Consider the following 15046-nt stretch of genomic DNA (forward strand, 5'->3'; position numbering starts at 1 on the left):
GTAATTTTGTGTGCAATTGAGTGGCATATTTGACCCTTATTCCAAAAAAAAAAAAATAGAAATAAGGGTTAAATAGGTCATTCAACTGCACGCAATAATTCAATTAGGCCACTGAACCTAAAAAGTCAACAATTTAGTCTCTAAACTAACAAATTTCCAACCATTCTTCCAATTCGGAAGTTTCCAACAGATCAACAGGTCATCCTTCTAAATAAATTATTTTTTAAAAAATAAGTTTTTAAAATTAATTATTTTAACTTTGTTTTTTGAAGGAAATTATTTAAATTTAAAAAAAAAAAAAAGAAGAACCGGACAGAGAGACGACCGTCTTCGGCCGATTTTTTCGTCTCCGGCCCGGAAATGAAGATTTCTTTGTCTCTGCCTCATTGTATTATTGTGTGCACTTCGATGGTCTATTTGACCCTTATTCCAAAAAAGTATAATGAATTAAAATATATTTAGCCTTTTTGAACGTACAAAGGAATAGGCTAAATGAGTTGATTCTTATCTGGACGACGGCATGCAGATGCCCACATCCGCTCCAAATCCACCGCCAATTCAGGAATCAGATACCGACTTACAGTGTAAAAAGCCTTGAGAAAAGCGAAGCAAAAGAGAAACCCAGAGGCCCTTTTTCCTCACTTATTCGCCATTTTGATTCTTGAGAGCAGAGAAATGTGGGGCGGCGACGATATAAATGCGCACACGGAGATATATATGGAGGAATGTGGGAGCATCGGAGGTGAGGTTACGGCGCTGAATTTGGAAAGGGAGGAAATGGCGAAGGAGATGAGTAAGGATCAGTCACAGTTTCATCCATATGCATTTCAAGCTTCAGGACCACGCAATGTTTCTACTCCCAGTTGGAGAGACCTCATCAACTCCAGTTGGTTAGTCTACTCTCCTCTTTCCCATTTTATCATACTTCTTTTGCTTTTTTAGATTAATCTCTAATTGGATCAAACCCTCTCCTTCTTCAGTTTTTTAGTAATAATGCTTGTGTGATATATTATTTTGATCTGTTATTTGAAAAATATGACTATGAGGGAAACTATGAGTTTTTCATAACATCTGTTGCTTAGATGATATAAATCTTTAAGAAATCCACTTCTCTCAGGTCAATAGTTGTGGATTTGTTAGCTTGTTTGAGGACAAAAAAAAAAAAAAGGATGCAATCTTTTGTCCTTAGCTTGTTAATTTGAGAAATTGGAATGATTATTTGCTAAAAAAATTGTGAATTCCTCATGTTGGAAAGAATTTGTTGAAGTTTGATGCTGGGAATTTGTATGTACAGGAAGAATGGCAATTATAAGAGAACAGTGATGGCTTGTTTTGTACAATCAGTTTACTTGCTTGAGCTAGACAGGCAAGAAAACAGGAAAGAAGGAAACGCTCTTGCTCCAAATTGGTGGATACCCTTCAAATACAGACTGGCTGAGACCCTAACAGACGAAAGAGATGGATCTATATTTGGGGCGGTATTCAAATGGGATCGAGCAGCAGCTTTGGCTGATCTCGTGCCTATCAGACCGAGTGGTGCCCCAACTGCTGTTTTAGCGCTGAGAGGGACACTTCTCAAAACCCCAACAATGAGAAGGGATATCCAAGATGATCTACGCTACCTAGCTTGGGAAAGTTTAAAGGGATCTGTGAGGTTCAGTGTAGCTCAAAGAGCGCTCAAGTCGCTTGCTGGCATGTATGGAAGCAGGAATATATGCATTGCTGGGCATTCACTCGGGGCTGGCTTTGCTCTTCAAGTAGGGAAAACATTAGCCAAAGAAGGAATATACATAGAGGCACATTTGTTCAATCCGCCCTCTGCCTCACTGGCTATGTATATGAGGAATATCGGAGAAAAAGCTCATTTTGGTTGGAACAAGTTGAGGTCAATGCTACCTTTAAGTTCTGATCAAACTCGGACTAGCTCAGAAGAATCTGCAGCAAAAGCGTTGCAGTTAGGCCTTGGACAATGGGTGCCACATCTGTATATAAACAACAGTGATTACATTTGTTGCTATTACATTGATTCAGGCGAAACACAGAACAACCTGCAGGCTGCAGGCAAGGTGAATAATGCTAGGACGACAAATGCTCAAGTTGCTGCCAAACTTTTCCTGTCCTCGTCGAAAGGGAAGCAGAAGTTTCTAGAGGCACATGGACTCGAGCAATGGTGGTCCGACAACTTGGAACTCGAAACTGCCCTGAATAACAGCAGGCTGATTAGCCAGCAACTGAAATCCTTGTATAGTATCCCTGCTAGTTCTTTACAAACACAAGGAAAACGCTAACAGGGCGTTTGGTTGGAAATTGGAATGAAGGAATTTGGGGGGAAAGGAATTGTAATCCGGTGGGAATAAAGTAAGAGGCAGAGAAGTGGAAACTAGCTAGAAATAGAAAGTTTGCGCATTCCACTTCATCATTTGACAAGTAACTCCTTTGTAATTATAATGCTTCATTATCTACCGTTTGAAAACAGGAAAACGAACTACACATGGTGATTTCCTAGTACTGGATTTGGTAATTATCATCAAGAAATAAGCAGGGTATATCATAACTGTCAAAGACAGAAACATCTTGCAGGTCATGCTGAATCATGGGAGCATAGGCATCATCATAGTGATCCAAGTCCGTTTCCAGGAGCCAAGACTCGAAATCCTTAAATTGTGCAAAGTTATCCAACCCGGTGAAAGGTTCTTGTATGCGTGGAACCATGGAACTTTCTATTTGGCCGCTTCCTTCTGATGAGTCGACAGAAAACTCCTCAATCCCATTTTCTTGATAAGTTTGGTGTCCTCCAACATCATGAATAACTGCAGGCATTACAGAAGCCTCAAATGGCTGTGGAATAGCAGGCGAAGGTGAGGAGTCGGGATGAGTTCCTTTACCGGTGAGTTCTTGAACCAGGCTCTTGAAGTTTGAAGAGTCTGTGATGTAAACTTTGGGTTTCAAGAAGTTAATCAAGCTGTTAAGCTGTTGCTTCTTAAGCTTGTCATGATTCTTCGATATTTTCTGCGACTGTGAACATGTTTTGCTCATTGTCTTCTTTCCCATGTCTGTGAGAAAACTAGATCAGAGAGAAAAGGGGTACTGATCTCTTGGCCTCAGAAACCAAGTAAGTGTGTTTATATTTTCCTTCTTTCTTTGCTGCTACTGGAAGAAGGTATGATGTTGTATAAATATGAAATGGCGGGGAGAAGACGACAGAGTTAAGATGTGGAATAAGGCGGGCTGGAGAGTTTAACACAATAGGTCAACATATATGCTTGGAAAAGATGCTGAAAATGATGTTCATTCAAAGGAGTATGCAAAATACCCAGGATTGGATTTATTTTATTTTATTTTATTTAAAATTAGCTTCAGGTAAAAATAACATCCTTAATTTACTAAATTTTTGGGTAATTTTTTTTTTTTAATTATAGTCTTATTTCATCTGAGCTGATGCTGTATAAGTGTCTATATGACTATATCTATTGGTCAACAGAAGTTCACATAAACATTATATGCCAATAATTGTAATTACTTGACTCAAAACAAGACATTAGTCGATTCTTAATATTTGACATTTTGAACTCTGTCTTCTTGAGTTATTGTCTTCTTGATTTTTAAGTGGCAGTAAAGGTTTGAGGATTATAAGTGTCTTTCCCTCTCATTGAAGTGTTGCAGCTATCTGTTATCCAGAGCCCCTGCACTAGAGCAGCATTGGTAAATCTCACAGCCCTTCTCTTTATGTATGGATGCAGCAAACTCATGTGAGGTTGTGCAAATTGCTCAAACTGAATAAAACTTGATTCTTTGTTATCATTCTGAGTTGGCATTTGTTTCTTTTTATGAAAGAGGATGTGATTATGAAAGTATCTTGGTTTTTTATAAGTTGTTTAATTGAGTTTTTTTTTTTTTTTAAAACTAAACATTTGGTGCTTTTGAACTTCAAGAAAAACTATTATTTGCTTAGTCAATAGAATGATTGATGTACAAGTTTGAAGGTCAATTCAAAGAATTATTCTGAATGTGTTTGCCCAATCAGATTGTAGAGTGTTTACTTAGAAGCTGAAGTGGTGGAAATGAAAAAGGGTTTCTGCTCGGTTCTAACTGTAACCAACGCATTCATAACATCACAACTTGAATACATTGGTAATAGATGATAATTGTTCATTCTTGAATCAACCTTTCTGGTGTAAGATGGCAGAAAACTTTTACAGCTCCAACTCCTGGCCCCATAACCTGTATGATGCTGGAGTGTTGCATGCTTGACATTTCCTTTTTAATCATTTAAGAATCATAGAATGTTTAAGTTTATAACTATATTCTGTGCTTATTGTTATGACAATTAATAACAGAAGCCAAGTTCTTAAGATTTGACATTTTGAACTCTGTCTTCTACTCTTCTTGAGTTATTGCCTACAAAATTTTCTCAATTTCACACTATATTGTCTTCTGAATAATATTGGAATATTAATAACTTGTGAAATTTTTCAAATTTCTTGAATAATTGAGAAACAGAAAAAAAATGGGTAATCTATTTTCTACTTGCAGTATAAATATATTTTAACAATTTTAAAATTACTGGAAAAAAAAAAACATATTTTTATTCGATTTTAAACTACTAATGAATGAACATCTCAAAGATTTAATCTCATTCTAGTGCTGCCAATACACAAGTAGCTAAAAAAAAGCATCTTTTTATTCAAAATTTTCCTTACTCTTACCCGTCAGGATTAGGATTAGGATTGTATCCTAAACAAGTCATCATGAGCAATAATCTTCAGTCTTGCAGAAGGACTTCCAAAATTTGCTTCAACTTCAAGGTTTCTTCCAAATTGTTACATCCTTCAATGTCGATGCTATCGACCCAGTGAATTAGGTTTTTGTAATTTGAACCCGAACCCAAGGTGGAACTGTCGACGGTACCGTTGTCCTGCATTTGGCCGGCCTCGTAAGGAACTATGCTGGTGTTGTTGGTGATCCTCTCGACAAGGTCGGACATGGCGGCATTGGTGTTGTTGGTGATCCTCTCGACAAGGTCGGACATGGCGGGAATGTCGCCGTAAGTGTAGACGTGATCTCTGGGGGAGAAAACCACCAAGGCCACACGGGCTCCCGTCTTGTCTTCTAGTTCCACAGCTTTCTTGACCAGACCACTACGTCTCTTAGAGAATGTCACCATTCGTGATGACTCTTTCTCTATTTTCTTGATTTCAATCTTCTTCTTCCCTGTTCCTCGCATCATCACTGCCTGAATTGAAAATCTCTTCCTCGGAATGTTGCCCACGGCGGAGGGCGAGAGAGAATTGCTGAACCGCGTAGAAGAGAAGCAAAGGTCGATATTGCCCTTAATGAGTTAATGCCTTTATAAACAAAATTCACCTGCCAAATTTGTAAATTCTTGAATTGTGATTTTATTTCCTAATTTTGTACTATATTTTCTTTTTCTCTCTAGATTTAATGATTTATACTCCCTAATAGGAAACTTCTTAGTTCCATAATTGATAATTCCATCACTTTCATGTCTGTTTTTTTTTTATAAAAAAATAAAAACTAGTATTTTTGCTCGTGCGTTGCACGTGATGAATTTGTTATAATATTTTAAAAATATTTAAATCAATATACAATTGTATAAATTATAACATCGAATATCGAATATTATATAATATAATTGAAGAATTGAGTTGCACCGATTATGTTTTCTGATGTTATTATTGTTTGAATTTGAGCAAATAATTGTCAAATTAATAACTAACGTGTAGATATACGCATTCGGTGCTGCAATTTTATAGATTATATATATTAGTGTTTTGGATTTGTATTAATTGGACTATAATTACAATTCTATGTTCATAATTACTGAACTATATGTTAATTATTATAAAGCTATATATTCATAATCTTTGAATTTCATATTCGTAATTATTGAACTCTATATTCACAATTACAGAACCCTATGTTCATAATTACTGAACTATATGTTCATAATTATAAAGCTATATATTCATAATTTTTAAACTACTTGAATTGTTTATTTTTTCTTTAATTATTCTCATTGTAAACATAAATGATATTGCCATAATTAATTTATGATATTTATCAAATTGTATCTTTTTTAAAATATAAAATTTTTACATGTTTAGGGGTTAAAAAGTATTTTAAAATTGTTTTTACTTTTAAAATATTTTTCAACAACCCAAATACTCCCTTAGTCTCGCATACAAAACTGATAAAGAAAAATCATACTAATTAAAGTAAATCTAATCATGCTATATTTATTTGTAACTGTATATTAATTTCATTTTGAAATCTTTGGTTCACATATTTGAATTATTAATTTTTTCTTTAATTTGATAAATATCATAAATTAATTATTGCAATATCATTTATGTTTACAATGTGAATTTTTTTTTTTTGTAATGGTTTAAGCATTCAAAAAAAAAAAAATCTCATTGTAAACATAAATGATATTGCAATAATTAATTTATGATATTTATCAAATTGTATTTTTTTAAATATAAAATTTTCTCATGTTTAGGGATTAAAAAATATTTTAAAATTATTTTTTATTAATAATTATTTTTATTTTTAAAATATTTTTCAGCAACCCAAACACTCCCTTAGTCTCTAATAAAAAATTGATAAAGAAAAGTCATTTCATTAAGAAAGGGGAAGAAAAGTAATTAAAAAAAAAAGTGCTTCTTTTACGCAGGTGCACCTTGCAGCATACAAATTCGTTATTTTTTTTTTCTTGAATCGGGACTCACAAAAAATAGCATTTGTAGCATCCTCAATAGTGAGGTTTTTTGGAACAGTTTTTAAGGTGCCAAATAAGAGAGAAGAGAGAGGAACATGTGAGAAAAAAGAAAATGAAAAAAAAAAACAATCGTGAAACAAATAAATAAATAAATAAGTGTATTTATTGCATGCGCTAGACTCGGCGCCTTTTGTGTGTCTCATGCGAGTTGGCGACTCCCCTCTCTCTTTTGGTGGGATCCACAAATCTGTAAAAACTTGAGTCTTTTCAAGAGGGCAAATTATGTTGTGCATCCGTATGCACCATGCATGGTGCATACGGATGCAAAAACGACGTCGTTTTAATAAAACGCACGTCTCCCCTTTAAAAAAAAAAAATCAGGTTCGATTCCCAGCAACAACATATGAGTTATAATTTCATAATCGATGAACTATAATGCATAAAATCTAATCTATGAACTAAAAATTTCAGAATGAATGAACTAAAATTCCATAATCTATAAACTAAAATTTCAGAATCGATGAACTACAATTCCATAATCGATGAACTATAATTTCATAATCAATGAACTATAATTCCAATAATCTATGAACTAAAATTCCAGAATGAATGAACAATATAATGTTGTTGCTGGGAATCGAACCTGAATTTTTTATAAAGGGGAGACGCGCGTTTTTTAATAAAACGACATCGTTTTGACATCCGTATGCACCATGCATGGTGCATACGGATGCACAGCATAATGATTGTTTCAAGAGGAGCTCAATCATTCTCTCTCTTTCATGTACCAAAAGGGTCTGAAAAATCAAGAAAAACCTTCCTAATGGAGATGCCTTGAGCAATCTCATTAGGACAAGATTTTTAGTTGTTTTTTGGTGCCAAGTAGGAAAGAGGATGAAGAATTGAGGGGAAAAAATAACAAAAAAGAAAAGCAAAAAAAAAAATAATAATTAAAAATGTACATTTACGTGCCCAACGCCCACTTGTACAAGCTTATTTAAATTTTTTCTTATTCAATGGATCTCACAAAAATATTAATTTTGCAAGATAAAAAATTGACAAAAAATTTATCTCAAACAGTCCAAAATTCTTCCTAATTAATTGTTCATATGTAATAAATTATTGAGTTTGATCATGTAACTATCTATTTTAGAACAATAACAAATTAACATCACACTATATAGTAAGGTATTTGCCGTATTGGAATGCAATTTAAATGAGTATGGAATCATAAGATTTGATTCCATATGTGAAGTCAACTTTTGCAGGGGAATGGGAGAAGGTAGGAAGATGTCGGCCTGGTTGAAGCCTGTAAGCTACCATAACGCTTTATTTACCGCAAAGTTGCAAGCCCCAACACATATACAGCGGGTGAGAGAGGAGCCGCTTGGCTTCAGGATTCTGGATTAAGCTTTGTGAATTTCCAGTTAGAAACTTCAGAAATGTTCTTCTTGTTTGCCTTTCTCTTAATTACGCAAAGTTACTTGGTATTAAGAATTCAAACAATGTAATTAACGTATACTGAGACTAGAAATAAAGACGTAATTAGCGTCCCATCAAGATCTGGCAGCCTGGTATCCACTTTTGAATTGAACGTACTAAGGAATAGGTTAAATTAGTTGATTCTTATCTGGACGACGGCATGCAGATGCTCACATCGGCTCCAAATCCACCGCCAATTCAGGAATCAGATACCGACTTACAGTGCAAAAAGCCTTGAGAAAAGCGAAGCAAAAGAGGCGAGAACCAGAGCCCAATCTCCCCCTTTTTCTTACTTATTCGCTCTTTTGATTCTTGAGAGCAGAGAAATGTGGGGCGGCGATGACAATATAAATGCGCACACGGAGATATATATGGCGGAATGTGGGAGCATCGGAGGTGAGGTTTTGGAAAGGGAGGAAATGGCGAAGGAGATGAGTAAGGATCAGTCACAGTTTCATCCATATGCATTTCAAGCTTCAGGACCACGCAATGTTTCTACTCCCAGTTGGAGAGACCTGATCAACTCCAGTTGGTTAGTCTACTCTCCACTTTCCCATTTTATCATACTTCTTTTGCTTTTTTAGATTAATCTCTAATTGGATCAAACCCTCTCCTTCTTCAGTTTTTTAGTAATAATGCTTGTGTGATACTCCGTATATTATTTTGATCTGTTATTAGAAAAATATGACTATGAGGGAAACTATGAGTTTTTCATAACATCTGTTGCTTAGATGATATAAATCTTTAAGAAATCCACTTCTCTCAGGTCAATAGTTGTGGATTTGTTGGCTTGTTTGAGGACCAAAAAAAAAAAAGGATGCAATCTTTTGTCATTTGCTTGTTAATTTGAGAAATTGGAATGATTATTTGCTAAAAAAATTGGTGAATTCCTCTTGTTGGAAAGAATTTGTTGAAGTTTGATGCTGGGAATTTGCATGTACAGGAAGAATGGCAATTATAAGAGAACAGTGATGGCTTGTTTTGTACAATCAGTTTACTTGCTTGAGCTAGACAGGCAAGAAAACAGGAAAGAAGGAAACGCTCTTGCTCCAAATTGGTGGATACCCTTCAAATACAGACTGGCTGAGACCCTAACAGACGAAAGAGATGGATCTATATTTGGGGCGGTATTCAAATGGGATCGAGCAGCAGCTTTGGCTGATCTCGTGCCTATCAGACCGAGTGGTGCCCCAACTGCTGTTTTAGCGCTGAGAGGGACACTTCTCAAAACCCCAACAATGAGAAGGGATATCCAAGATGATCTACGCTACCTAGCTTGGGAAAGTTTAAAGGGATCTGTCAGGTTCAGTGTAGCTCAAAGAGCGCTCAAGTTGCTTGCTGGCAAGTATGGAAGCAAGAATATATGCATTGCTGGGCATTCACTCGGGGCTGGCTTTGCTCTTCAAGTAGGGAAAACATTAGCCAAAGAAGGAATATACATAGAGGCACATTTGTTCAATCCGCCCTCTGCCTCACTGGCTATGTATATGAGGAATATCGGAGAAAAAGCTCGTTTTGGTTGGAACAAGTTGAGGTCAATGCTACCTTTAAGTTCTGATCAAACTCGGACTAGCTCAGAAGAATCTGCAGCAAAAGCTTTGCAGTTAGGCCTCGGACAATGGGTGCCACATCTGTATATAAACAACAGCGATTACATTTGTTGCTATTACATTGATTCAGGCGAAACACAGAACAACCTGCAGGCTGCAGGCAAGGTGAATAATGCTAGGACGACAAATGCTCAAGTTGCTGCCAAACTTTTCCTGTCCTCGTCGAAAGGGAAGCAGAAGTTTCTAGAGGCACATGGACTCGAGCAATGGTGGTCCGACAACTTGGAACTCGAAACTGCCCTGAATAACAGCAGGCTGATTAGCCAGCAACTCAAATCCTTGTATAGTCTCCCTGCTAGTTCTCTACAAACACAAGGAAAACGCTAACAGGGCGTTTGGTTGGAATGAAGGAATTTGGGGGGAAAGGAATTGTAATCCTGTGGGAAAAGAATAAGAGGCAGAGAAGTGGAAACTAGCTTGAAATTAGAAAGTTTGCGCATTCCACTTCATCATTTGACAAGTAACTCCTTTGTAATTATAATGCTTCATTATCTACCGTTTGAAAACAGGAAAACGAACTACACATGGTGATTTCCTAGTACTGGATTTGGTAATTATCATCAAGAAATAAGCAGGGTATATCATAACTGTCAAAGACAGAAACATCTTGCAGGTCATGCTGAATCATGGGAGCATAGGCATCATCATAGCGATCCAAGTCCGTTTCCAGGAGCCAAGACTCGAAATCCTTAAACTGTGCAAAGTTATCCAACCTGGCGAAAGGTTCTTGTATGCATGGAACCATGGAACTTTCTATTTGACCGCTTCCTTCTGATAACTCCTCAATCCCATTTTCTTGATAAGTTTGGTCTCCTTCAACATCATGAATAACTGCAGGCATTACAGAAGCCTCAAATGGCTGTGGAATAGCAGGCGAAGGTGAGGAGTCGGGATGAGTTCCATTTCCGGTGAGTTCTTGAACCAGGCTCTTGAAGTTTGAAGAATCTGTGATGTAAACTTTGGGTTTCAAGAAGTTGATCAAGCTGTTAAGCTTGTCATGATTCTTCGATGTTTTCTGCGACTGTGAACATGTTTTGCTCATTGTCTTCTTTCCCATGTCTCCGAGAAAACTAGATCAGAGAGAAAAGGGGTACTGATCTCTTGGCCTCAGAAACCAATTAAGTGTGTTTATATTTTGCTTCTTTCTTTGCTGCTACTGGAAGATGGTATGATGTTGTATAAATATGAAATGGCAGGGAGAAGACGACAGAGTTAAGATATATATGTATGGACTAAATATGATATAATTTTTTGATCTTCTTAGGTGGCAACCGTTGTGCTACTGTTTGTCCTGTCTGGTCCAGTGAAAGCAGTTAACTATATGGTGAGCAATGATAATAGAACTATGAAGATGTGCATGTAGTGAAATTTCCAGACTCCGCAATTCCATTATCTTTTCTTAGTTATGATGGCTATACAGCTTGGTGCAGGTCTTATATTTGTATACAATACACTATACATTTGCTGAATGATATGTTCAGGTCACTGATTTATTTTCTTCACCCCCTTTCCCCTATCCAGCTAATGCATGGCTTACTTGGTTTTACCATGGGTTCTTTATGGAGGTATGCAATCATAGCCTTGATTTCTAAATGTTTTGATGTTTTTTTTTTTTTGACGATTCTATGTAGCCTTGATATTCTATTCGTTATACTGGACTCGATTCTATTCCTCCCCGGTGAAATTTTACTGATTCCTTAGATAATGTTGTTTCCATTGTAATCTCGTCAGGTTGCGCGCTAGTTGGACGTGATTTTTTATTTGAAAGAGTCACTCAATGACACTAGGCTACAAGGCCATTGGAAAACAGTAAAGTTTATAACTATTATACTAAATTTTTGGGTAATTTTTTTTTTTAATTATAGGTTTAGTCATATGAGCTGATGCTGTATAAGTGTCTATATCTATTGGTCAACACAAGTTTTGACCACATAAACATTATATGCCAATAATTGTAATTACTTGACTCAAAACAAGACATTAGTCGATTCTTAAGATTTGACATTTTGAACCCTGTCTTCTTGAGCTATTGCCTGCAAAATTTTCTCAATTTCACACTATATTGTCTTCTGAATAATATTGGAATATTAATACCTTGTTAAAATTTCCAAATTTCTTGAATAATTGAGAAACAGAAAAAAAATGGGTAATCTATTTTCTACTTGCACTATAAATATGTTTTAACAATTTTAAAATTACTGGAAAAAAAAACATATTTTTATTCGATTCTTGAACTACTAATGAATGAACATCTCAAAAGATTTAATCTCATTCTAGTGCTGCCAATACACAAGTAGCTAAAAAAAAAAGCATCTTTTTATTCAAAATTTTCATCTTCCGGAGCAATGATCTTCAGTCTTGCAGAAGGACTTCCAAAATTTGCTTCAACTTCAAGGTTTCTTCCAAATTGTTACATCCTTCAATGTCGATGCTATCCACCCAGTTCATTAGATTTGTGTAATTTGAACCCGAAGCGGAACCTGAAGTGGAACCGTTGTCCTGCATTTGGCCGGCGTCGTAAGGAACGATGCTGGTGTTGTTGGTGATCTTCTCGACAAGGTCGGACATGGCGGCATTGGAGTTGTTGGTGATCCTCTCGACAAGGTCGGACATGGCGGGAATGTCGCCGTAAGTGTAGACGTGATCTCTGGGGGAGAAAACCACCAAGGCCACACGGGCTCCCGTCTTGTCTTCTAGTTCCACAGCTTTCTTGACCAGACCACTACGTCTCTTAGAGAATGTCACCATTCGTGATGACTCTTTCTCTATTTTCTTGATTTCAATCTTCTTCTTCCCTGTTCCTCGCATCATCTCTCTCTGAATTTCAATCTCTTCCTCGGAATGTTGCCGACGGCGGAGGCGAGAGAGAATTGCTGAACCGCGTAGAAGAGAAGCAAAGGTCGATATTGCCCTTAATGAGTTAATGCCTTTATAAACAAAATTCACCTGCCAAATTTTATTTTTTTTTAGTTAAAACCTGCCAAATTTGTAAATTCTTGAATTGTGATTTTATTTCCTAATTTTGTACTATATTTTCTTTTTCTCTCTAGATTTAATGATTTATACTCCCTAATAGGAAACTTCTTAGTTCCATAATTGATAATTCCATCACTTTCATGTCTGTTTTTTTTTTTTTTTTTTTTTTTTAATAAAAACTAGTATTTTATGAATTTGTTATAGTATTTTAAAAATATTTAGATCAATATACAATTGTATAAATTATAACATCGAATATCGAATATTATATAATATAATTGAAGAATTGAGTTGCACCGATTATGTTTTCTGATGTTATCATTGCTTAAATTCGAGCAAATAATTATCAAATTAATAACTAACGTGTAGATATACATATTCGGTGCTGCAATTTTAGAGATTTTATATATTAGTATTTATGATTTGTATTAATTGATCTATGTTCATAATTACTGAACTATATGTTAATTACTATAAAGCTATATATTCATAATCTTTGAACTTCATGTTCATAACCATTGAACTCTATATTCACAATTACAGAACTCTATGTTCATAATTACTGAACTATATGTTCATAATTATAAAATTATATATTCATAATTTTTAAACTATTTAAATTATTTATTTTTTCTTTAATTATTCTCATTGTAAACATAAATGATATTGCAAGAATTAATTTATGATATTTATCAAATTGTATCTTTTTTTAAAATATAAAATTTTTGCATGTTTAGGGGTTAAAACAATATTTTAAAATTGTTTTTATTTTTAAAATATTTTTCAACAACCCAAATACTCCCTTAGTCTCGCATACAAAACTGATAAAGAAAAGTCATTTCATTAAGGAAATTAAAACTAATTAAAGTAAATCTAATCATGCTATATTTATTTGTAACTGTATATTAATTTCATTTTGAAATCTTTGGTTCACATATTTGAATTATTTATTTTTTCTTTAATTATTCTCATTATAAACATAAATGATATTGCAATAATTAATTTATGATATTTATCAAATTGTATTTTTTTTTAAATATAAAATTTTCTCATGTTTAGGGATTAAAAAATATTTTAAAATTATTTTTTTATTAGTAAGTATTTTTATTTTTAAAATATTTTCCAGCAACCCAAACACTCTCTTAATCTCTAATCAAAAATTGATAAAGAAAGGTCATTTCATTAAGAAAGGGGAAGAAAAGTAATAAGTTAGAAGTTACTTATCTTTTTTTATCATTTAAAAAGGAAAAAAAAAAAAAACTATTCGAGATTTATAATAAGAAACTTTCATGTTTTATGTCTTTCATAATTGATTTTGTTTTTAATATTTTGTATTTTTTAAAAAAATGTTGTAATTTCAGCAACTTTAAAGAATTGTTTACAAGAACTAAATAAATCATATACTAAAAGTACCCCTATTTCCTATTGAAATGTCAATAATAACCTACAGTTTTAAAGACGATTGAGAAACTATTTGTAATCTGAAAAGAAGAAAAAAAGAAATCAGACAGATGCTTTCTTCCCTGCAAGAATCATGGAAATCTGGAGACCTCTGCTGAAGGCCTGGTTGAAGAGCAACCTGGTCTGGAATTCTGAGACAAATGGGAACCATGATAACACCACTGTAGGCATGAAGATGATAAGTCCCATGATGCATTCATATGCTCTCCCCAACTCCATCACTGAATCCCATATTCCAACTCGACTCAGACACGGCTTGCATGCTTGACCAATCTTTACACAAACAAAAACCAAAGATGCGTTCAGTCTCAACTTAGAGAAATAAGAATGGAGATAGATTAGATTGAACTTACAAGAAGAAGACCCCAGCCTGTGGGCAAGAACGCAAGAAGAGCAGCAAATATATCGCTTATGGTGAGGCCACAGACCACGAAAAGCACAGTCATGACAGATACAAAACCAAGAAACAGAAGTGCCTTGAGAATTCTGAACATCAGCTGAAAGTCAGTGCCGAATCTTCGCCTTCCCATTGACACCATCTGTTGTAAACAAAATGTAATATCAGAAAACGTAAAACTTTTGGTCGTGCGATTTGTTCTTTCCTTTTTAAGATAAAAAAGATCTGTTCAGCAGCTACAGATGATTAAGGTTCTTGCAGCATTAGTTAGTTTAGAGAAAAATGCTAATATAGAAGAAGCATAGTACATACCTTCAAGACCAGAAGAACAGTAACCATAACAAACCAAGAAAGTCCATAAACCTGTCACAAATGATTTTA

The 15046-nt window shown here is 34.9% G+C and overlaps 5 protein-coding genes across 6 annotated transcripts in view; 2 read left to right on the forward strand and 3 right to left on the reverse strand.

Moving 5' to 3' along the window:
- Positions 1-561: 561 nt before the first annotated feature.
- Positions 562-10369, forward strand: LOC109187714 (GDSL esterase/lipase At4g10955-like). Of its 2 annotated transcripts, XM_019337992.1 has the most exons (3): positions 562-627; positions 8479-8753; positions 9165-10369. In XM_019337992.1, exons 2-3 carry the CDS (start codon positions 8548-8550, stop codon positions 10156-10158), a joined length of 1200 nt encoding a protein of 399 aa, XP_019193537.1. In that variant the 5' UTR covers positions 562-627; positions 8479-8547; the 3' UTR covers positions 10159-10369. The 2 variants fall into 2 exon arrangements, with proteins under 2 accessions (XP_019193537.1, XP_019193538.1); XM_019337993.1 differs by lacking the exon at positions 562-627 and having other exon boundaries at positions 8301-8753.
- Positions 625-2535, forward strand: LOC109187713 (GDSL esterase/lipase At4g10955-like). Its single transcript, XM_019337991.1, has 3 exons — positions 625-890; positions 1295-2285; positions 2360-2535. Exons 1-3 carry the CDS (start codon positions 676-678, stop codon positions 2360-2362), a joined length of 1209 nt encoding a protein of 402 aa, XP_019193536.1. The 5' UTR covers positions 625-675; the 3' UTR covers positions 2363-2535.
- LOC109187718 (MADS-box transcription factor 56-like) lies at positions 4596-12812 on the reverse strand. Its single transcript, XM_019338012.1, has 2 exons — positions 12778-12812; positions 4596-5364 (listed from the first exon to the last, which is right to left on the reverse strand). Exon 2 carries the CDS (start codon positions 5225-5227, stop codon positions 4763-4765), a length of 465 nt encoding a protein of 154 aa, XP_019193557.1. The 5' UTR covers positions 5228-5364; positions 12778-12812; the 3' UTR covers positions 4596-4762.
- Positions 12184-12895, reverse strand: LOC109187393 (floral homeotic protein AGAMOUS-like). Its single transcript, XM_019337577.1, has 2 exons — positions 12809-12895; positions 12184-12777 (listed from the first exon to the last, which is right to left on the reverse strand). The coding sequence occupies exon 2, from the start codon at positions 12640-12642 to the stop codon at positions 12184-12186; it is 459 nt and encodes a 152-aa protein (XP_019193122.1). The 5' UTR covers positions 12643-12777; positions 12809-12895.
- Positions 12896-14220: 1325 nt separating this feature from the next.
- Positions 14221-15046, reverse strand: part of LOC109187709 (putative callose synthase 6) — a 76660-nt gene continuing 75834 nt past the window's right edge. Inside the window, exons 56-58 of the mRNA XM_019337983.1 lie at positions 14978-15028; positions 14622-14807; positions 14221-14541 (exon numbers count right to left, since the gene is read on the reverse strand). Coding sequence (XP_019193528.1) covers positions 14311-14541; positions 14622-14807; positions 14978-15028 — 468 coding nt within the window. The 3' untranslated portion in view covers positions 14221-14310. The remainder of the gene's footprint in view (positions 14542-14621; positions 14808-14977; positions 15029-15046) is intronic.

This window comes from Ipomoea nil, unplaced genomic scaffold (assembly GCF_001879475.1).
Source record: "Ipomoea nil cultivar Tokyo-kokei standard unplaced genomic scaffold, Asagao_1.1 scaffold1421, whole genome shotgun sequence".
NCBI lineage: Eukaryota > Viridiplantae > Streptophyta > Magnoliopsida > Solanales > Convolvulaceae > Ipomoea > Ipomoea nil.